Below are 23,646 nucleotides of genomic sequence, written 5' to 3'. Positions count from 1 at the left end.
GGAGATAAAGCCTGTAATTAAAGATCCCATTCTTTTTGCTCTTCCCCTTCGTCTTTTTCTCTTCATGCGTGAAACAAGAGCCTGTGATCCTTTTCCTCTCCAAATGCCTACATATCTTGCATGTTTGATTCAAGCAAAAAAATTGATGTGAAATCATTCATGAAATCTTTACATGAAAAGATTCACAGGTGTGTGTGCTAACCCAGAACATCAATTGGGAACATGTATTGGGTATCTTATGTAGGACTGGGTCAGGTCAAAAATAGCTGGATAACTGAGAGAGCCTGAGATCTATTCTATAGATGTGTGTGTCCTTGTTGTCCTATGGTTGCGTGTCTGTGCGTGTATCTGTGTCTGTATGTGTGTGTGTGTGTGTGTGTGTGTGTGTGTGTGTGCGTGTTGGGGTAGTTCTCTTGCTAAACCCTTTAGGTTGTTTTTCAGGGCTAATTCATTCCCATGAGTGATTCCTCAAGCATAATATTAGTAATTCTGGTAATGATGTCATGGTTTCATCCTTAAGCTTGATTACTGGGCCTTGTCCTTTAAGTCCTCTTTTCACTCACACATCGGCTGTCTCTCTGTGCTGTTTGTTAGCTTATGACAAACCAGGGGGCTCCCTTACAAGACGTGCAGCTATTAGCAATGGGCTCTTTTTTTTTTCTTTCATCGGTGTTGCTCACTTATTCACATTTTGTCTTTTCTCCCACTTGTTGCCATTTCTTTCTCTTCACTATTCATTATTGCTGCCTGCCTTGTTTACTTGTTGCTCCCTCTCTCTCTTTCTCTCTCTCTCCCTCTCTCTCTTTCTCATTTTGGTTTATTAGAGGGACTTTTTTGAAGTAGCAGTCATTATTTCAACACAATCATTCTGAAATAATGGTCTCTATTCATATGTTCACACAGTGTTTCTTAGTTAGTGTGGTCATTGCCTTTAAGCTTGGCAAAGACTCTTGGGAGAATCACACACCAGTTTGGTAACATTTGATTTGCTTCTGCTTATTCATTCTATTGAATGAGCTTGATTCACACTCGAGCCATGCATTTGGCGTTATAGAATTCCACTGAGCCCAGATTCTCTCGTAAACCTGTGTTGAAGAGAGGATCACTGCATATTGTTGTGGCTACCAGAGATCACTAATTCTCACATTTGGAGACACAAAGTATGCTCACTGATTAAACTAGGTGCCCAGTGTTCTTTATCAATGTGATTGAAAAAATGTTTTCCCCATGGCAGTTAAGGGCCATTTGTCATATTTGAATATGAACTTATTATCAGTCAGAGCACAGCATGGACTTGTACTGTCTTTCTCACAGAGGCTCAACTGATGTGCAATAAGCAAGCCTGTTTTTCATCCATGGAATTCCTGTCTCAACTTGAAAACCTATAGACCCCATTTCACTGGCCATTCTTGCTAAGCACCCGTTGAGACAAATGGCTCTTATTTATAGAGCCAGCGGTGAGAGATTGGCCATCGCTGGCAACTCTTTCCCACAAGCATGTGGTGGAGAGGACACAAGCCTCTGGCTCCCAGGGCTGCTCAGACGACATACCAGAGGCACCCTGAAGGGCTGCCTAGGCAATGGCTGAAGTCACCACACAACAGAGCACTTCTCTGCCTATGAATAGCTGTCCTGAGCCTTCGTTTCTTCACTGCTGAACTCCACAGGCAGTGAGAAAAGGAGGCAATGAAAGAGGGAGAGGGACGGGCAAGGGAAAAGCAGTACTATATTTTAAAATGGACGACTATGAGCTTTCATGTTAGCAGGAGTCTGGCGCTCTGTTGCGTTTTGTCATGTAACCCACTGCGTTGTTTCCAGGCCACCCCCTTGTAGTTCAGAAGTGTTTTGGCAAGAGTATTGCTTGCACCAAACCTGGCTCAGAGGAACGCACACCCACTCGACCACAGCAGATCAGACTCCAGTCATGTTTGTTTGGATGTTTGTCTCTGAGGAGCTGGACCTGGAACTGAGGAATTAACTGTTGCACATTGGTTTCACTATGGCTCAGTAGGATCAAATGGAATTGGAGATGCTAAGGGTGAGACTGGGTCTTGCTTGGGCTAGCTGGTGTTCACATTGTTTAAATTAACCAGCTTTTGTCTGGTTTCCAAGGAGACTGCGCTAGCTAGGGGTTCGCACACCACTGCAGCTGGCGCAGCTCTGTCTAGGCCAGTGTAGTGATTTGATCTGTTGATGGTAGCGCCATACAAACATAGGTATATGCACACACACACACATACACACTCTTTCTCTCTCTCGCACCCACTCGCATCGTTGCAAAGAGGGAAGTCACTTTTTCTATCAGCTTTAACAAGGAGTGGAAAGACTCAGCCTTCAGGTATAAGCAATAGTTTACAGACCAAGAACAAGACTGACCAAATCCATTGTACTCAATTGGACAGACAAAGTTAACTTTTACAAGTTGCTTAAGGCCGAAAGAAGGCCTCAAATCTGGGATGTGAAAGAAAGGTGTGCATGTTTTGTTGACAGGTCCACATGGGGAGGGGGAGAATAACTACAAAACTTCAACATCAAACTTTTCTGTGAAGGTGTGCTCATAAAAACACTTTCGTAAAAAGTGTACTTCATCTTTGTGAAAAAAAAACTACTCATTTTTGGTAACGTTGGTCACTGAAAGCACCTGCAATTAGCAGCCAAGAATTGGAACCAGAGTAATTGCTGTTGAGCCCGAGACTGTTCAGCCATCTTAGAAGCTACAGTATAGTTTTTTCACTGTGCTGTGTGTATCATTTATAATGATGGAGTTGGAGTGCAGGTAAGGACATATGCCCAAGTAATCAGTGGATTGTAATGGGCAGAACTTTGCCCCTGCAGTAAGAGAGAGAGAGGAGCAAGAGAAGCCAGAGAACAGAATGGAGCAGTCTTTACTGTATGCTGATGCTCTGTGTGTACAGTAGGTATGCAGCACTTGGATAGATAGTGGATTACAGCCCCCACGTGCCCACTTGGACTCTTCTCCTAAATCAGCAAACATTGCAAGCAGATCCCCCCCCTTTGAGCAACATATTGATCAAGACTGTATCCCAACCCTAGCACAACAGCTTGTTGCCATGGTATCTTTTACATTTCAAGTTGCCCAGCAGTTGTGCTTCTCTGCCCTGAAGATGATGATGATCCTAGAACATAAGCAAGGCAGGCTCAACCTAGCACAAGAAGGATGGGAAATGTGTTCACTTTCTAGCCTCACTGAGAAGGAAGGTCAAATGCAGGTACCGGTTTCACTGCTCCAGCCCGGATCTGCCCAGAATGTGCTAGCGCTAGCCCCAGCCCTGGCCTGACCTGCTTTGGTGCAGGAAGATGAATTATAGAAGGGGCAGGCGGCAGGAGCAGAAGTAACAGGAGGCATTTGAGTCTCTCCACAGGAGCAGTCCTTGGCTGTCATCACGCTTGTCTGAGCGGCCTCAGGTGCTGCCTCCAGTCAGCCTCCTTTGAGAAGATTTAGATTGTGTGGTATCTAATGTTCTCTATGTTTATGTGATTCCTTCTTTGTTCTTCACTTTGTTGTATTGGATGTGAGAACTAAATGTTTCATACAGCTTTTACAAGGTTGCCTTTAGCGGTGGATTGTTATTCTTCATTGCAAAATGAAAGGCTTTTGTGGTTGAAAACAATATACATTTCACCTTCACCCTTACTGGCCTATATAAAGTAGAGTCTGCTGAAAAACGTCACATGCGTAAAGCATTTTCTGGTTTCATCATATCATATTTGGGAATTACAGAGTAACTCACGATACAACATGATTGCATAATATCTCTTGGCTGATTTGTCTTGGCTGATATGATGTAAGATGCATAATTCAGGTATGGCTGAAACTAAAATGGCCACCACAGAGGAATGGCTCCTTTTCTAAAAATGTTCAGAGCCCTAGATAATCTACAAGTGTACCAAGTCCAAGGAAAAGTGAACATATCACCTCAAATCTGACACCAGAACTACAGAATTATTGGTACCTCTGCTGAAGGTGACTAAAGCCAGTAATAAAAAATAATCTGTTGTTGATTTATTGTAATCTCACAATGAAAAAAATAGGAAAAAAAACACCTTGAAGCGAAGCAAAATTATTTTGAGAAAAAGGAAGATCTCATTAAGAAATAAATATTTTTAACAAAAACACATTGCTCACAATTATTGGCACCCCTGCATGTAATACCTTATTAAGCCTCCCTTTGCCATAGAGAACAACTTGTAACATTCTCCTATGACACCCTATACAGTTCGAGGAAAAAAGCAAGGGACTGAAGACTGAAGACTACAAAATCTCCCCAGATGGTCTAGATTCTTAAGTCCACATTTGTGCATTCTCTTCTTTGACTCACCTCAGGGACAGATAAGGCCGATGTCCGAAGCTTGATTTTGTGTTCAGCAAACCATATTTGTTTTGATCTGGATGTTTGTTTTGGTTCATCGACCTGATGAATGATCCAATCATGACAAACTTTTAGTGTCTTGGCAGTGATTGACAGATTTCCTTTGAAAATATTCAGGTTTTTCTTGGTGTTCATGATACCATGCACCTTAATTATTTTCTCAAGGCCTTTGGGAATAAAAACAGCCCCACTGTAGCACAGCCCCTCCACTATAATTCTCATTAGGCATGGGGTTCTTTTCAGTAGCTATTCTTCTATGTACACCAAACACACCTCAAGTGTTTCTAGCCAAAGAGCGTAATTTTCATTTCATTTCATCTGACACAGACAAAGTCACGCAATCACTCAGTAACTCCTGCGTTTACATTGGCAATTAAATGACTGGACAAGCTGTAACCTGCCATGCCTTAAAGTATCTATTAGCAGTGAGGTCACTTTTGAAGATATTTTAGGGGGACTTGGTGACCTTTGTCTGTAACTCTTCAACAGTGATTCTTATGGAATTGTTTGCCTATCTTACCATCCTCCATACTGTACGTGGGGGCAAGATAACCATAGATCTTTGTTCAAGCATGTTTGTCACATTTCCAGATAATTACACAAAGTGCCTAGTTGTCATAGACATTTTCTCTGACTTACAAATTTATGTCAACACACTTTCTTTTTATTTAAATTTGGTGTATGCTCTTGTCTTTCCGATGTTGAAAAATAACCAGAGGGTTTAGCCTCTATGTGACTATTTTCATGCCATAGTGAAAAAGAAAGTAATGACTTCTGAAAGTTCAGTGACACTCTGATTAACTTAAATAAATTGAAATTAGTTAGGAAAATCCTTCTGTTTTTTGTTTTAGTTTTGGACATAAGATTTTTCAGGGGTGCCAATAATTGTGAGCAACGTGTTTTAGTTCAAAATAGTTATCTCTTTATGCGATTTTCCTTTGTCTCAAAATAAATTTGCTTCCCATTTTTTTCATTGTGAGATTGCAATAAATCAACAACAGATTATTTTTTATACTGGTTTTAGTCAACTTTAGCAGAGGTGCCAATAATTCTGGAGGGTACTGTAAAGCCTTAAGTGGTCCTTGGTCCTTGAGCCTCACCTTGGTTAATATTGCAGGCCATTGGCTGCAGTCGTGTGCCTGTTCTTGCTGCCACTGTTAGTGAATTACTACAGCAGCTTGCAGCATTTAAATGGTGGCCTTGCTCTGAAAACCAAAACAGAGAGATGTTTTTCCTCTTTGTCATGGAGATTTTAACTTTGATGTCAGCAGGTATGGTTATCATAAAATCTCTCTGGATGTTTCAGCAAGGAAGGAATTGCAATCAGGGCAGGAGGAGTAGGGCTTCAATTGAATGAGCAGTATTTCTCTTCATTTTATCACAGTGCATCTCATTCCCCTCTGTCTCTTTCAAGGCTCCAGGCCCCAACTAGTAGCAGTTGATACCCATATTTTCCATTGGTATGAGTGATTTGTAGAGGTTGAATAATTAGTCATTACTTTTTTCCTTTTCAATCTTCCATTTTCTGTTGGAAAAGCTGATCTGATCCAATCTGAGTTGTTGACAAATTGCTGACACACTGTTTCCATTCTATCTTCCATAGCTTCTGTGACAATGTTTCTACTTGTTAAAGAAAGTTATTAGAGTGGTAAGTGCCCCACGGAATAGTCATTCTTCAATGCAATTCACTTAATTTACAATCAGAGAAGTTTTTTTTGTTTGTTGCAGAAATAGATTTTGTTGTTCCACAGGAGGATTTGTGAGCTGAATACCAGTGTGAGTTGTGAAATACAATTCTGCAGTCTTGTTATCCCCTAAAAACTTTCCTGTGTTCCATTCATGAGTCAAAAGACAGGGCAGGACCCTGACCATCCTTGGCACCCTCTGGTCTATCCACTCTCAGTAATAAATCAAGCTGAGGTGGACAAATTATTGCTGATACTGCACATACACTCTTATTGTGTTAAGCACCCTCTCCTCAGTGGAGAAGGAGAACAGAGACACCGGTGCAGACGCATTGTGCTCACTAGATGTGCTGTTCCACTGCACTTGTGTTGATTGCGAATGGATGGCTTTTGGCAGAGCAGAGCAGAGCACTCCTGGTAAGTGTCACCAGGGGTATAATTTTGCTGATCCTGATGTGCTTATAGCCAGTGAGAAATGAAAAAAAGGTTCATTAGGAGAAAAATACTAGTACTGACACCAGAGGCGATTTACTAAGTTTACTTGCCATCATATAATATTCATCTTTTTATTACAAATAACAGGATATTCTTTCTCTAAAATGAGCAGCAGTGGGTTTACATCTACATTCTGATGTCTTCCTGGTTATGCTTTTAGATCCAGTGTCAGGAAATGTGTAAAACACAGTGGCTATGTTGCCATTACAGTATGTGTGAAAGCTTACCGGTACCTTATTGCTAGCAACTCCTTAGGCTGGCGGCCTGCTACACCTTGATTGGTCACTGAAGGATTGTGCATATGAGTCTTTGGATTACTGATGAAATTCTGATAGCATGAAAGAGCTGAAAGATGTCACTAAGGCCGCGTTCAGACTGCAGACGAATCTGATTCAAATCTGATTCCTTCTCATATCCGATTTTTAGGGCTGACTGTTCACACTGCCTTTAGCAAGTGTCCAAATCGGATATGGCTCTGTTCAGACTGGGTCACATTAGTAACAGATCTGACAGGTTGCTGTAGCAACGAAAACAAACATTTCTGCCATCAGGAAATACTTGCTAATTTGGTGTGATTAAACATAGAACAATACAACTAGGTGAGTGTTCATTGAATGCATGCATACGTGTGCGCATTTGCGCGACAGAAACCGAAACTAATCAGTGGCAAGCTCCGCTTCAAACTGTTGGAAGGCTATTTAATTATTTAACGGCATTTAATAGAACAATGTGGATTCTTGCAACTTCCATAGAAACAGAGCAGAGACTGTATAATGCTCTATTTAGCATTGAGTATTGTTAAGTCACGTTTAATATAACATGGTCAAAGGACATAGCCGTAACGTTGCTCCACAACTCGAAATAGGTGGGCAGTCACGCACGTAAAGTCACGTCGCGGACAGTCAAATCTGATCTGAGTGTTGGGAGCTGTTCAGACTGAGACACATCTGTCCATATCCGATACGAATGCGATATGAAACTACCTCCCGGATGTGGTTTGCAACCGTTTCGCAAAAATCGGATTTCATGTGACCTGTCACTGTTCAGACTTCAAAAATGACATCCGATACAAATCTGAATGGGCTAAAAATCGGATTTTGGCTGGCAGTCTGAACACAGCCTAATGGGCATTACGTGTGTCCATCTTAAAAGCAGAGCAGTGACATCTTGGTAGATTTACACTGGTCAGTGATAGACCTATTATGTCTTGTGCACTTTGAATGAAAGAATACCTGCTAGTGCACTGGTCAGACTTTACACAGGAGTGCTGCAGTTTTCATATGATACCTGAAGAGAAACTTCAGGTCCTCAAGGGGAAACAATCATTTTGAACTATTGCAAAAAAAAACATGGTGATGGAGCACAGTCTTGATAGAGCATCTTCAAAGTGGTCAACTAACACCTTTGAAAGAAAACTTGTGTTTACTTTTCCGTTGTTGATCAACCCAGATTTCAGAATCTGTGGGGCCAGCAAAAAATCAGAAAGCCTGCAAAACAAGGTTGTGTGTTTGGAAGACTCCCTCCTGAGCCCCACTGTAGAAATGGGATTAAAATGCTCAGGGTCTTTGTCTACAGACAAACGCAAACCAAGGTGTTCCATCCTAGCTTGCCAACATTGTCCTCCATTATTTGTAAGCACTGAATGGCTCTACTGCAGCTATGTACTGTATGTTTTTTTCTGTGTGAATGCAGCCTTTTCCATGAACACATGTCTGATTTCTTCTCAGAGGCATTGTTTATCTGAAAGGAAGGCAAACGGGGTGCCATTGCATTTGCTTGTATTGCTTGAATACTTCAAGTTCATGGGTGGGCCGTTCTGTCATGCCATTATTATTGCTTGTCGTTACATCACGAACATTGTTGATTCCGACAAAAACTCAGGTGCCTGAATAAGCCAGTTCCACAGTGGAAGCTGTAAGTGCTTCTCTGTGGAGGTGTGTGTGTGTGTGTGTGTGTGTGTGTGTGTGTGTGTGTGTGTGTGTGTGTGCGCATGCTGTGCTGATGACCATTCAACTCCAGTAAATAATGTGGCAAGAGGCTCTACCTAATCCCCACGGCAGCACACAATGCTTCCCAACAGCAGGGACCCTGTGACTCCTCAAGCTTGACTGCTGGTGTGGTCAAGTGTTGACAGCAATGTCCATTCAGCTCCACAGCTCGCTGTACAGGCTCTTTTGTCCCCTTTTTATATTTATTCACATGTAGATGTCTACATGAGGCTGTAGCTTATTTTCTAGAAAGACCCATGCTTAAATCAGTTGCTCTTATCAAAGTGTTAGAATGGAATCAGAAAGTGATATGTTTGAATTGTTATGCCATGTTGAATGCATTTGTTAGCATAAACAAACCATTGCTTCTATTGGTTAATTGATGCATTTCATTACAGGTTCCTTAATGTCAGTAGATTAGATGTGTAGTTATGTCAGCTGCTTTGCCTGACATAACTCCATAGCTTGGCTTGCACTTTTAGTTAAGAGCAGGGAGATGTCTACTTAGGAAGGACACAGGTGCAAATGTGTTTTCCCAAATGGATGTCATGCCTAATTTTCTAGCCAGAGATATTTCTCTTACCAACATGTCTAGGCATACTAGCGTTATGCATCCTGCAGCAGATTTTGTCCAGAAAGAGATGGAGGGTGGAGATAAAGGTTCAGCCACATATTTTGTATTCGCCTCCTTGATTTTCTATTTGAATGCAGCCTGTGGTTTTGTAAATGTAAACCTGCTCTGTGGCACTATTTTCTTTTTTAATGATACCACTGGGACTCTGGGCACTCACATACAGCACTAGGAGGAATTTGCATCCTCTCTCACATGTTGAATTTGTTTGTCTTGTTCCGGAGTTTCCAAACACATGATGTCTTCGTTGTGGAACAAGCTCAGGATGCATCTCCTTTATATTAGCTTTTGATTGTTGTGCCTGTACGGCTGTGTCAACTCATTAATGATGAGTGCAGGGATTGGACTGGTTTCCCCTGTCAGTCGTCATCAGAATGGGATTCCCTGGGTCCTGTGAGTCCCTGATAAAACCTCTGCCTCAGAAGCTCAGCCAGCAGAAGAGCTCACTGGTGTGTAGGCAGAACTAAGAGATAGGATTCACAAGAAAAGTGAGAGTACACCAAGAAAGAAGGGTGACTGGAGTGAGAGGGGGCAAAGAGAGAAAGAAAGAGAAAGAGAGAAATCTTCTTCTCTTGGTAATTATCCTGGCCAGGAGCTCCTCTGTGCCAGCCTGGAGTCAACTCCCACCACAATCCTTTTAGTCACAGTCGTGCTGTAGGAAAAAAAACTCTCTTCAAAGGAAGCCATTTCTTCTTCTCTTTTAGTTGGCTTTCTGCAGCTGCCCTTAAAGGCTTTTGGAGTGATGTTAAGCCTCAGCTCTCTTCAGCAAACGTGTTGTCTTGTCTTGTTGGGGGAAAAAACAGACACATTGGAGAAATTCCAGATTGTGGCTTAAAAACTAAACTCTAAAAACATCTTCCACCTTTTTGCTTTTGCTCTTGCTCTGAAACCCATCATACCCTTGGAGAATTGTACCATTCTGTCTGCTTACCTATATTGGCCTGAAATTATTTTGAAGGATGCCTGGCAACAGTCAATGCTAAATAATTGACAGAGAGCCACATTAATCATTAACAAGTCCACCCTATGTGAGTCTTTCCAAGCCAACATACACTATCTGCTGCCCCACTTTCTAAGGAACATTATCCCGGGCCAGTGAAGCAGTACATGTCTGTGCCCACCCCAGAGCTAAAGTGGAGTGAGCGGCTAGCCAACACTCTCCCTTCCATTTCCCATCGTTGAGTCCTCAGAGATGGGGATCTTGGTGGGAACGTCATCTTTCCCTTGTTTTTCCTGGAAGAAGTGAAATCCTCGACAGAGTTGAACCATAAATGGTCTGCTTCCATAAAGATGCCAAACAGCTACCGTATGTTGGTGTCCAAAACCAGATATGGTGACCAGTGTTGTCTGTTATCCTGTGTAGAAGATATTTAGAAATGTTCTCCATGTTAAGCTAAGAGATACAGTAATATATGATGTAGTTCATATCATTTCTCATTGTCTGTTGTTGATCAGGTGTTTATTGACGTGTTGGATTGGGGTTCCAGAATTCGCCATATCAATGGACCTCTCGAAGTTTACGTTTTGGAAATGTATCTGTAACTGGAACTGTATGGACGTGTACCTGAGGTCTGCATATCCATCTCCCCACCGTTCTTCTAGTTTGTCGACCCATATTCTCCCTGCCCCACTTTCTGCCCCTCACATTCACACAGAGCAGTAATTAGCAATGAGGGGTAATTAGCACAAGCCCTCCTGTATGCTAATGAGCTCTTAATCTCACTTTGCATGAGAGGCACTAATGGGGATGACCCATCTGATGATGGGACCACAGAGCAGGATGGGGGGGGGGGGGGGGGGGGGGGCAGGGTGGAAATGATGATGGGAGACGGTGAAGGGCAGGATGAGGAGAAAGGGATGGAGAGGGAGGAAGAGGAGGAAGACTGAGGGAAGAGGACAAGGAGAGATGGGGAGAGCTAGCATGAGGGACATGGGGGTTGAAGGGTGGAGAGGAGAGAGAAGGGTTTAGTGCTCCTGTACACAGAGCAGGGGAGAGGAGATCCAAGGCTATAAGACAGCAAAGCAGCTAGGATGTCCAGTGAGTGTTGATATAGAGCTGGAACTGAGTGGCATTGGTGCAGAGGTCTAGCAGAATTAGACATTTGACTACCCTTGCCTTGCCTCTCTGCATGTAGCTAACTGTGCTGCATGCAAACCGTTATTAGCGAAACATTTAACGCTTCTTTATAGTTAACACTCGTTCAGAGAAGACGTCCATTTTTGTTGTGACCAATGGGCCATCTTTACAGATAGCTAACATTAATGATGCCATATCCAACAGCAGCCCAGCTGTTGGATAACTGGCTGATTTTGTGAGTTAATGTAAGCACCCACTGACAACATGTGTTACACCTAGAGCACACCGTGGGCTTGGCATAGGTGGATAGAATGAGGCTACAATCATTGGAACCCAAGAATGAAAGCAATGTTCTAAAAATAGAACATTTGAGTTTGTGTGCGTGCATGCATGTGTTGATGTTGGTGTGGGTGCATGTCAGTGCATGTGCATGTGCATGTATCAGTTTGTATCTGTGTGCAGTGAGTTGTAATAATGCCAATTTATAAACCTCAATAGACTAGTAACACTGCACATATGGCCTAATTAAACATCCATGTGATGCAGTTATTGGACTGCGTGGTAATTGCATTTTCTGATGTATTTAACAATACAATTCTTATGTAATACAAATGAAGTCAGAAGAAGAGAAGGAGAACACAGTGAAGGAGAGCCCAGCATTTTATTTCAATAGTGTATTGTGTGCAGATTGTACCTAAATTATATTTTGGAATGTCCCTGTCAATCAAGATTCATGGTTAAGATGATTTAATACTCTTGACTGTTTTCAGTCTTTTCTTGACCCAGTGGCTTGTGGTAGAGCATATGCACAACGCACCCCAAAAGCAGAGTGAGACACTTTCTTTTACACTGACTGGAGGGAAGCATGTCTTCGTATAGCTGTTTGGAGGGAGACTGATGAGTCCTCAATATTGAATGTGAAAGTGTTTTTGGCACTCAAATCTGTGAGCTGTATGAGCTGACCATGATGGTACGTCTGCTTCATGGAGGATGAACAGCGCCAGTCCTGTTGAGGATAGTGTTGAGCAGGGCCAGTCCTGTTGAGGATAGTGTTGAGCAGGGCAGGGCCAGTCCTGTTGAGGATAGGGTTGAGCAGGGCCAGTCATGTTGAGGATAGTGTTGAGCAGGGCCAGTCATGTTGAGGATAGTGTTGAGCAGGGCCAGTCATGTTGAGGATAATGTTGAGCAGGCCAGTCCTGTTGAGGATAGTGTTGAGCAGGGCCAGTCATGTTGAGGATAGTGTTGAGCAGGGTCAGTCATGTTGAGGATAGTGTTGAGCAGGGCCAGTTATGTTGAGGATAGTGTTGAGCAGGGTCAGTCTTGTTGAGGATAGTGTTGAGCAGGGCAGGGCCAGTCATGTTGAGGATAGTGTTGAGCAGGGCCAGTCATGTTGAGGATAGTGTTGAGCGGGGCCAGTCATGTTGAGGATAGTGTTTGGATTCTCTACGGGCCCTAATGGTGTGTGCTCATGATCTGGTTTGTTTGACTTCTTTCACTGCATCCTTCAGTTGTCACTGTTGGACAAAATGCAAATGTGGAGATGTCCTTCCCCCTCCCCCAATGAATGCTAATGTGTCAGATAGGATTACAGTAATGGGAAGTGTGTATGAGTGGGAGTGGGAGAGGGGGAGAGAACTAGGAGCTGGAGAGCAACTGAGCCCTGAAGATAGCTCACTGGTTTGGCACCTGCTCCGTCCTCGTTCACACCAAGCCCTGAAAGCTCGCTCTTTCTTTCTTCTTTCTTCTTTCCCTCCTTCTCTCTTTTAGGCATCTTCCTATATTTTTACCTCATATCATAACACAGAGGCCACCTGCAGATGGTTGATTTGAAGTGGACTATACCTCAGGGGCCATTTTTGTTATTTCACGCTGATAAAGTCATCTGCATCCTACCAGAGATTAACCCTGTCCTTTTTGGGATGTATGCAAAGACCGGTTTTCAGAGTTATTTATATATATATATATATATATATATAAAGGGGGGGGGGGTTATGTAATGTAATGTCAGTTGTTTACCCTTACCCCACCCATAATGACATTGTGAGATTAAAGGGAGCTGTGACATTTATTTAAGTTATTAATTGACTGTAAATGTACATGTTAGACATTTAAATGTGCCACTAAATATGACCCATTTCTGATTTTTCTCACGTGTGGCACAGGGGAAAAAAAGCCCATTGTTTTCAGGCCTCGTTTATATGTGGAAATAAATCAGATATGAATCGGATATGTGCCAATACCATCAAATGCTGCGTAAAGGGACAAGTCTGATATTTGCACATCAGTGAAAATTCCCACAGTTTTTTACTTTCGAAAAACGATGAAACTAAAATGACTACAGAGATGGGAAAGCAGTAGTAAGGGTTCTCCACTTTTTTCTTGCCTTAAAATCTAAATCAAACCGCTAGCCAAAGTAACCTACGGTAGCCACTGAAATAGTACTTTACTTGAGTATTTAGTTTATAAAAAAGCATAACTTTTTACTTCACCCCCTACATTTTCACAGGAATATCTGTGCTTTCTACTCCTTACTCTTCACAAAAGTCTGGTGCCTAGTCTATCGCGTCTCCTCAGTGCCTTCGGTTGATTTTGTTCACAACAAAAAGGCTGTCGCTAGAGAAGCTAGACAGTGCTGTCTGTATGTTTGCATTCATTTCAGTGTCTCAGGTGTTCAGCAACTTAGTGACCCATGTAACCACAGATGTCTGATATGGACCACTAAAATGTAGATGTAAACAGGCAGTCCAAAAAATCAGATATTGTCAAAAAATCTGAGCTGGGCATCAAGCCCTGTCAGTGTAAATTTGACTAAGTGGTCATTATTTATGACATTTATTTGTGTTTTAATCTGCAAATTGCACATGTGGGTATCTGGCTCTCTGTGCTTGTCTATGTGTTCTGCACTGGGTTTTGGGGGAGCTGCTGAAAGAGCTCTCTGTTCTGCCCTGGTCTTAGGAAGCCAAGGAACAGACAATTGAGATCTTTGTCATGAGCGTCCCCTCTCAGCAAGTGACCGACCGTGGCACTGAAAGAGTTGTATTAAGATAAGTGCTGGCCTGATCGACACAAAACCAGCATTTCTCTCCTTTCTCCTCCTCCCTTTCTTTATCTGCACTCCTTTTATTCTTGTTCCTCCTCTTCCTGCCCCCTCCTTCCTCTGTGTGCCCCAACACATGCCCACCAGGCTACCAGCCTGTAGGAGCAGAGGGAGCCATTTGCTTTTCCCTCCTTTCCTTTGTTCATGAAAAAACTTTGCTGCTGTTGGGCATTGCAGCTCTTGTGGTCAGGAATCAGATGTGTTGGGTTATTTTTGTTGGAGGTCAGTGCTGACTTTCACCAAGTCTCTCTTTCTCACATATATTTTCTCCTCCTGCTCCTTCTCATTCTCATGTGTTTCAATCTCTTTGTGTGCTCTTTTTCTGTATTTCCTTCTCCTGCCCTCTCTCTCTCCCTCTCTCTCTCCCTCTGTCTCTCTCTCTCCACTCCCCCACCCCTCACCCCACCCCCCTCCCCTCTGACAGAAACCACAGGAAAGGATGTGGTTTGTCATCATGGATGCGGGCCACTGGTTGGCCAGGTCTGGCGCTGATGACTTCATCCGTTTGCTTTTATTAAAGAAATGATGAGGTGTAGGCCCACTCCAGTCTTGTCCTCCACAAAGAACCTGTTGTCACAGCGCTCAGAGCATTGGAGCACAAACCGAGCTGGGCCAGGCTCTGAACAATTAACAAAGACATAATGGCTGTGAGCACCACAGTCAGAAGAATCGCACAGGATACTAAATCTGCTTGACACTTTCTGTCCCCAGTCCAAGTTAAACTTTGATGTTCAATGCTGAAGCTCAGTTTCAATTTATTTATGGAAATCTTCTGAAGCTTCTATCTTCTGTTGTTGCTGTGTGTGTGCGCGTGTGTGCGTGTGCGTGTGTGCGTGTGTGCGTGTGTGCGTGTGCGCGTGTGCGCGTGTGCGTGTGTGCGTGTGTGCGTGTGCGTGTGCGTGTGTGTGTGTGTGTGTGTGTGTGTGTGCATGCATATGGTATATGGTATGGTATACATAATTGCAAAAGGGTTCTAGATTGTTGTAGAAAGAAATCGCTGATCTTTAATGCAGTATCTACACTGCCCATTATCAGCAGCTAATCATCCAATGTTCCAAGGGCACATTCTGTTTACTAATCTGAAATCAGTTTGAAAGGTTAACTGAGAAAACATTGGAGAACCATTTGCAATTATGTAAGGACATAATGTAATCTGAAAACTGCTGCCCTGATTAAAAAAACAATGCAACTAATCTTAGCTGTATACTGGTAGCTAGGTAGCTAGGTGCCTATCAGGCTCATAATTCACTTAAAATTGGAAACAGAAAATGTCTAGCTAGCTTCATATTCATTGTTCATCTTTCACAGTGAGTTAACAGGTTCATTTTGACCGGCCCAATTTTTCTATGACAATCAAATGGTTGGTTTGTTCTGTGTCAGGTCGAGTGCGGTGGCTGGGCTTGGGGGCGGGACTATGTTGTCACCGAAAATGCCGGTTTTTCTGTCCACACGACATGGGCTAACCGGCAGTTTAAAGAACCCTCACTCTGGAACCAGGTTTCAAAAAAGATTGGTCTCGGGCTCCTAAATCACAGAGGTCATGCGGACGCAAGGCCAAACCAATAATAAAAAAACAGCCTTGTGTAGACGAGCCCTGAAAAACCTACTGTATGGCACTTTTTTTTTGGATTTCAGCTCCCCCACACACACACGCACACACACACACACACACACACACACACACACACACGCGCGCGCGCGCGCACACACACACACACACACACACACACACACACACACTGCCCTCTCTGCCCTCAGAGTGGCTTGGTGACTCAGACTAAAGGTGTGAAGGCCATGCTCCCATTTTATGAAACACTTCCCAGCACCCTGCACATCAGTGCACATATAGACAGGGTTCAAGGTTCATGGAGGCTCTTAAAATGTCTTCAGTACATTCAAATATCACACACTAGGTCTTAAATGTGCTTAGGTAGGTCTTAATTATACTAACACTCATTTAATGCTACGTCTTAGTCATCTAATGCTTCTATCAAGCTTCCAAATGTGGCAGCATAGATTGTGTTGTGTTTGGTATTACAGTTCTTTCAACAGTACTGATACAGTATATTATGAACTACAATCGAGATCATTATAGAATTGATTACAGATACTGGATGGAATTCATAGCAGTACAAATGCATTTATTTTGCTTGTCATTCTGAGATTTTCCTACTCGTCCTTGGTAGTTTTTGTCAGCATGGCTGAGTAATACAGTAGGTCTTTAAAAGCCATCAACACCACAGCCTCTCCACCTCTCCACCTCTCCACCTCTCCTAGTGCTCTTCTGTTTTTCCTGCTGTTGGAGAAGGTTCACCACAGCAGCACAGTGTGTGTGTGTGTGTGTGTGTGTGTGTGTGTGTGTGACCACGCATATGTAAGGGAAGGCGTGTCTTTGTCTGAAGAGGCAGACAACAAGGAATCTTGGATGACCTTTTCCTCTTGTTTACGGCTGCCATTTCAATATTTCTCCTTTTGTTCTGCCTGACTGATCTTGGATCATTTTCTCTCTGTGTTAACACATTTCATGAAAAAAAGATTCAGACATATGCAGACCAGTCAGTCTGTCTGTCAACACTCCCCCCTTGCCAAACAGTTCACATAGACAGCCTTTTGCTTGAGTTTGCCTTTGTTTATTTCAGGGTGTGTGCTTATATTTATGGATGATGCCAAGTGTTTGTTTTGAGAAGTTGCTGGAAAAAGGCGTCACTGAGACGTGCATTGTTTTGAAATGGTTTTGTCCTTTTAAAAGGTGTAGGAATATAATATATAATTTTCTCATTTGAATATGTTTGTCTTATTATTTGAGTTTTCTGTATGTATGCTTGTCTGTGTCTGAATGGTTGTTTATGTATTTATTTGCCATTGGGTCCTTGTGCTAGTGAGCCGTAGGGCCCTGTTGTATGCCCGGTGCATCCCTGTTCCTGGCGCCAGTGACAGTATGAGGCAGGGTCAGGTACATGGTTACACCACTGAGTCAGAAAAACCTGCTATAAAGTAAGATGCATGGTATTTCAGTTATTCTGAGAGTGCATTATCGCAATATCTACATTATCATCTGCCTAATGGTTGGCTGAATTTCCTTAGGATTTGCTCACTCATTCACACCTGTTTCAGCAAAGCAAGCTTTTGAAGAATCCTGCTGTTGCTAAGTGGCCGCACATGCGAGCAGATTCCCTCTGCAGAGATGTGTTCACTCATCATTCTAGTACCCAGGTGGTTAAAGCGCTCCTGGGGATGGGAGATGGCTTTATTGAATGTTACGCCCAAAACACACCCATGATTAATTAAGAAACATAAGTGCAACTCTTTTAAATCATGTGCCTGGTGTGTTCGGCCGTTACACTAGCTAAAGTGTACTTGAACACACCCTTAATGCACTTAAACCATACGCTTCAGAGCATGTGTTTTAGAGAGTCCAAATAGGACCCTTGGTCTCCAATGCCATGCCTCAACACCTTGCTTTCATTACTGTGCTGTGGAATCCTTCTGACGAGGGCGGAGAGAAGCCGTTGGGTGCTGTGAAGGAGGACGGTGTGAAGGAGGCTCAGAGAAGCTTAGCTCCACAGCATTAGTCATTCCCGCTGTACCTGGGAGCATGCACAAGCCTAATCTGCTATGACAGGTGCTGGATGGCCTCCCCTTGTTTGGATTGCCCAAATGGCTCAGAATATCAATTGCTCTTTCGATCTCCCCAAAAATCCTCCCACCCAAATGACTGACACAAAGACAACAGAAAGCACACGCATACAACAAAAATAAAACTTACGGGCACATTTTCTCAGAGTGACAAAGCCTGCTCACACAAAGGGAGCTTGACATTTCATCCCACTGACAGACAGCAGTGCATGGAGGAGAGGGTCTGCCAAAGACTGGTGTCCATGGAAACCATTTAACCAAGAATGGAGGGGGATTTTTATTTATTCATAATTAACCATGTTTGGGGGAGGTGTAGACATCCAGGGAGGAAAAACCTACATATTTCCATCCATGGGTTTTGTCCTCTCTCTGGGGGGATCCACCCCTGTGTGTGTGTCTGTGTCTGTGTCTATATATGTGTGTCAATGTATGTGTGTCAGTACAAGCATTGTGAGGAATTGCGATGTGCTGATAAGGAATTGTATCCATATGCAGAGCATTGCAGAAAAAGGAAATAAATGAGTAGAGCATTGAAGCGGGGACGCCCTCCCTTTAGCTTTCCCTGCACCAGGGCTCGCACATGCACACGGCTTTAATTATGAAGGACTGTTGGGATCTGGAATCAGCAAAGCACACTGACTGCCAATCAGCAGTCCCACCTTATCCTGACCTGCCCGTCCAACCATGCCAGCAGAGGTTTTTTGTGTACTGAGTTCATGTGTGTGCATGTGCACTGAGTTCATGTAGGAAAGATGGATTTTGAAATGTGAAATTGTAGGATTTTTGATGTACAGTACTCTTCAAAATGGTTTAAAGAACCATTTAAGGGTGCCATTTATGGAGCATGTAATAGAACCCTTTTTGGTTCTGTGTAGCACCTTTTTTTTCTAAGAGTGTACTGGCATGTCATTGGGCTATGGGTTTTTGAATGGGCATGGCACTACACATAGTTATTTAGAATCTAGTGTGTCCATAAAGAGAGTATATGTATTTGACACAAATACACGTTGCATTGCACTATATCCTAAAGGTGAGGAAATAGCAGAGAAAATGGTTCACTGTTTGAATCAGACTAGCTTTGTGAGGTTTGCCAGGTCTGAGGTATCCTCCAGCTGGCAGTGTATGATTACCTGACCTGTCTTAGGTGAGTGTGTCTTCAGTATTTTGCACATCAGTTAGATGGATGGTTAGAGGTCTTTTCCAGAAACAGATCTACTCAAACACAAGTTGGCTGTACAAATCAAAAGGATTTTTCTTTATATTTTCCTGCCATTATGGTCTTTTATCATTAATGGAAGTTGTCAGTACAAACAGAAGAGAAATGTGCCAGAACCGCTTTGAATTCTGGGAATGATCTAAGAGGTGCCTTTTTCCCTGATGCACTCGCCATATGACAATAGCACACTTAAAATGTTGAGGCCATCCCCTCTCTCCCAGAAGGCTCTTGTGTGTGAAGTGGGGAAGCAGAGTTGGAAATGAATGGGTTCTGGAGCACTGTGCTGCTGCTACTCCTGTTGCTGCTGCTTCTGTTCCATGGAGCATCTTTGATGGCGGCCTGATGTTTGCAGACATTGAACCTCTCCAAACGTGCTCCTCCTTTATTCATAGTACAGTCTGCTTCTCAACCAGCTCTCTCTTCTCTCCTCTGTTCTATCTGTCATAGCCTTTTCTCTCACTCTCTCTAGACAATTTCATATGGTGCTTGGACAAGTGACATGTATTCTTTTTTCGTTCATTGAAGTGATGCAGATTTTAAAAACATACAGAAAACTTGCTCTTGACTAATAATTTATGAAAAGAACCTTTTTATGTCATTCTCTTCTGCCCTCTCTGGATTTAGGGACTGTAAGAGAACACTTTTCGCAGAGATGTCATCTGATAAAATTGACAGTAACACGCTGTGTTTATATCACCAATTGTTAGGCAGACATTTTCTGATGGTAGGTTGGGTGCCAGCGTAGGTACCCTTACTGTCTGCTCTGCATCACAATAACCCCTTATGATACTCTGTGCTCGTTGATATTTTCATGGCGTCTTTAGTCAGCTTTCCACCATCAAATCTTTTTAGACATCAAAACTGAACCCTACTGCATTGTGGCCACTTGCATTCCAATGCTGTATTGACAGCAATGTGTGTGGGCAGTGTACATACTGTACCACACTCACTTAAAGGGACACTTCACCGATTAGCATTAAGCTTTGTATCTTTAGAAAACCAGTCATGTTTTTAAATGGTCGTGCATCATTCCCCATTGCCTTGAGATGGGAGACACGGATTTCAATGAAACCCATGAATAGGACTTCCTGCTTTCAATGATGTAAAATGATGATTTTTACATCATTGAAGGCAGGAAGTCAAACATTGAAATCCGTATTTCTCCCATCTCAAGGCAAACTGAGGGAATGATGCATGACCATTCAAAAACATGACTGGTTTTCTAAAGATACAAAGCTTAATGCTAATCGGTGAAGTGTCCCTTTAAAACAGCATTATTAAAACACTTTTTCTAGATGATCTATTTAGCCTTTGTGACATTATTTGATTCTTCAAAAGAACATGTCACCATTAATTAACCCATCAGGGGGACATGAAATCTGTTGATATTTTCCACAGACACATTTAATTTATATTTTTAGCAATCTAAAACTAGAGATTGGTTGATGCCAAATAAAAGGTGAAAGACAATATAACCACTGTTGAACATGTGCTGTGTGGATGCAGTGACACTCATCAATTGATGGGTGAACTGTAGCTCTCTGTTTTATTTGAACGTCAACAGAAATGACGTTACCCAGCATCGCTTGGAGCACCTTTAACAGAAAATATTTATCAACATATCATGTCTCTTAAATAAAATAGAAATTAAATAAAGAAACTTGCAAGGAAACTTCAGCTCACACTTGCACAGCATAGTGGAGAATATTTTGTACACAGCTTTATACATTTTGCATGCACATTGGCATCCTCCTATGCTCTTGCAAATACCCACAAAGCCTCCAGAAAGCCTGTCCATCACATTCCAGCATGTCCGTCTGGGTGACACTGATGCAAGGGCACAGTTTAGCGGTCACAGTTTTGAGAAGTGCTAGAGCCCGTGTATGCGTTTATATTGCTGTTTTGACCATGGTCAGGTTTTAAGGGACTTGTGGCCCTGTGTGAGGGGGTAGATATGTCCATAGAACCCTCTGGGTTTAGTCACACGCTTTCTTTGCACTGAATAGTCATGGGGTTTTGTTGCAGAGCCTTTGATGCTTAGCTTCCAAATCCACGTCATCCTTGTGGGTGAATCTGTGGGAACATTCACACTTTGAAACACTTTTGTTAAGTTTGTGCCTTTCAAATACCCCAATTTAGCATTTTGGTGCCCCTGAAATGGAACATTGAAAATGCTGTTGGGCCTGTTTTCATTTGAAAACTCCAGCTTTGCGTATTAATTTGGACAGGAAAATCCATAAACGTCTGAAAATTATGATGTAGAAACTGTAGAGGTATTATATAAAGAGAGAGAGAGAGCGAGAGAGAGAAAGAGAGAAGGCACCATCCCCATTCAATGGCCCATGCTAGCCTAGCTACTTCTACCAGAAAGTTTGAAATTCACCACAGCCATCTTTTTCTGATGCCATTTCACCAAGCTCATTTCTGGCGCCATCACAATGTTGTGCATAATTCATTTGTGTCGTACATATGGATTGGTTTATCATCACAGCAGGGAACTGCCAGTTCAACCACATATGGAGCCAGAGGTGAGCATTTGTTGGATGCCATTTTTAAAGCTGGGATGCTAGCTGGCTGAAGCTAACCCTCCAAATCCTGAGCCCCTGGTAGAAACCCATGTGTCCTTCTTGACTGGACCTTGTCAGTCTCATGTTTCCTTCGTTGTGCTCATATGGCGTATAATGGTCGTGTGCCCCTAGTCTGAATAAACAACCTAATAACCTTCAACTCTCATGACTCTTCAGCTTGCGCTACTAGCCTGCGAGCGCTGAGTGCACCATGGAGAACAAAATACAGTACAAGCTTAACTGGCCTTACCGTCGTTGGTATCATTATGTACATTTTACAATTGCAGGAGTGCTCATGTGATTTGTGCGAATGGTCATGTGGTCTCCTTCCTTTTTAGGGGTCCACCATTTTGAGTCCGGAATTGCAAATGTGTGTCTGGACGGACCGGATTGTATTAGTTTTCAAACGGTGTTTTAACTGTGTTAAACGGTGTGGACGGAAATGCCCTTGTTTGAAAAACATATTCTTTTAATTGGTCACATTGCTGTTGTTGATACAGTAAGCATCTCCAATTATTGCAGGAAACAGCAGTGTTTTATAGAGAGCGTTTTTTAAACATGAGCAGGATTGTTGCTTCTTGAATACTGAACTGCCCCAGATTTCCTCTGGTGTGTGTCCTGTGGGGTCAGCCCAAGATAACATTTCCCCCTTTTGCTCTTAATTATGGATGATGATAGTGTAAGGTCTAATTAGCGTCCGTTTCATTAATGTGCTGTGACACCCCATCTCTCCCGCTGGCACTTCCCATTCCCTCCGAGCGGCTGAACTGACCCCCAGTGCTGGACGCCTATTCTGCGAAAGGCTGCTGCCGCTCTGCACTTCCTCACTGCTTCACTTCACTAAGTGCCTGCCTGCAGTTGTGCTCCCTCTGTGTCCATTTGCCTTCTGAAGGCAAGAAGGAGCAATGTCTCAAATTTTAAGGGTTGTGATTTTTACAGCAATACACAGTTGACTAACGAGAACAGAGGCTCCACTATGGCGAAATAGAGTTTACAATCCTGTGGGTTAAGACTCATTCAATAGCAGACATATTAAACCTTGCTAGTTTCTCGTCCTAAGTGTTCTCTGCATTTGTGTGGCTTTTTGAGTAGAAGGGTAAAGATGACCCATGGGGTGCTTTTGCCTTGAGCTGAAGGGGAGTTGTCATGATGCCCGCAGACAGTGTTTCATTATCTCCCTTCCTCTCCTGTTGTCTTTCAGGAACGTGAGAATGTCCTAGTGGAGTTCAACCATCAGCAGCTGCTGGAGTTCTACCACAAGGTCACTATCCACTCTTGTGCTTGTTTGTTTCATGTGCCCAAGACATGACTCCATTCCTGATTCCAACTGTTTTCCTCTTTGTTGTCTTTGCAGCTAGAGACGATACAAGCTCAGCTGGACTCGCTCACTTGAGGCCAAAGTCCCACCCACCATCCCATTTCTACAGATTAAGCGGTGAAGGCTGGGCTCTCCATGCACTGAGCAGGGGGAACAACTGATGGACAATTTTTAGTATTATGTTAATTGTTCTTTTTCTACAAAATTCTCTCAACACCTCTTGTTTTTTTTTTCTAAACCCTTTATAGTGTTCAGACCCTGAAGTTGAGCACATAGTTTGTGTATATAAAAAATAAAACATGATTTTTTTTTCTCTCACTTTCAGTGACTGCATGATCTTTTGTACACACATCTTTTGCCATGGCCTTGCCCATCTTGTCAAATGCATGAAAATGCATCAAATGCAGTTATCAACATGAGGACAAACGTTTGAAAGCTGCTATCATCATCTCAGCTGCATCTAAACGGGGGATGCCGTGGTCTATAGCTGCAGGTGGAGGTTTTACCCACCCATGTGGAGCTGAGCATTTGAGAAAGATCCCAGG

At 42.8% G+C, this 23,646-nt stretch overlaps 1 protein-coding gene across 1 annotated transcript in view; it reads left to right on the top strand.

Moving 5' to 3' along the window:
• Nucleotides 1-23,419, top strand: part of commd10 (COMM domain containing 10) — a 31,023-nt gene extending 7,604 nt beyond the window's left edge. The window contains exons 6-7 of the mRNA XM_062543717.1: nucleotides 22,985-23,044; nucleotides 23,138-23,419. Of these exons, the coding sequence (XP_062399701.1) occupies nucleotides 22,985-23,044; nucleotides 23,138-23,176 (99 nt within the window). The 3' untranslated portion in view covers nucleotides 23,177-23,419. The remainder of the gene's footprint in view (nucleotides 1-22,984; nucleotides 23,045-23,137) is intronic.
• Nucleotides 23,420-23,646: the final 227 nt, after the last annotated feature.

This window comes from Sardina pilchardus, chromosome 8, assembly GCF_963854185.1.
Source record: "Sardina pilchardus chromosome 8, fSarPil1.1, whole genome shotgun sequence".
Classification (NCBI taxonomy): Eukaryota; Metazoa; Chordata; class Actinopteri; order Clupeiformes; family Clupeidae; genus Sardina; species Sardina pilchardus.
The sequence above is the reverse complement of the archived record's forward strand: the minus strand, read 5'-3'. Positions and strand labels throughout refer to the sequence as shown.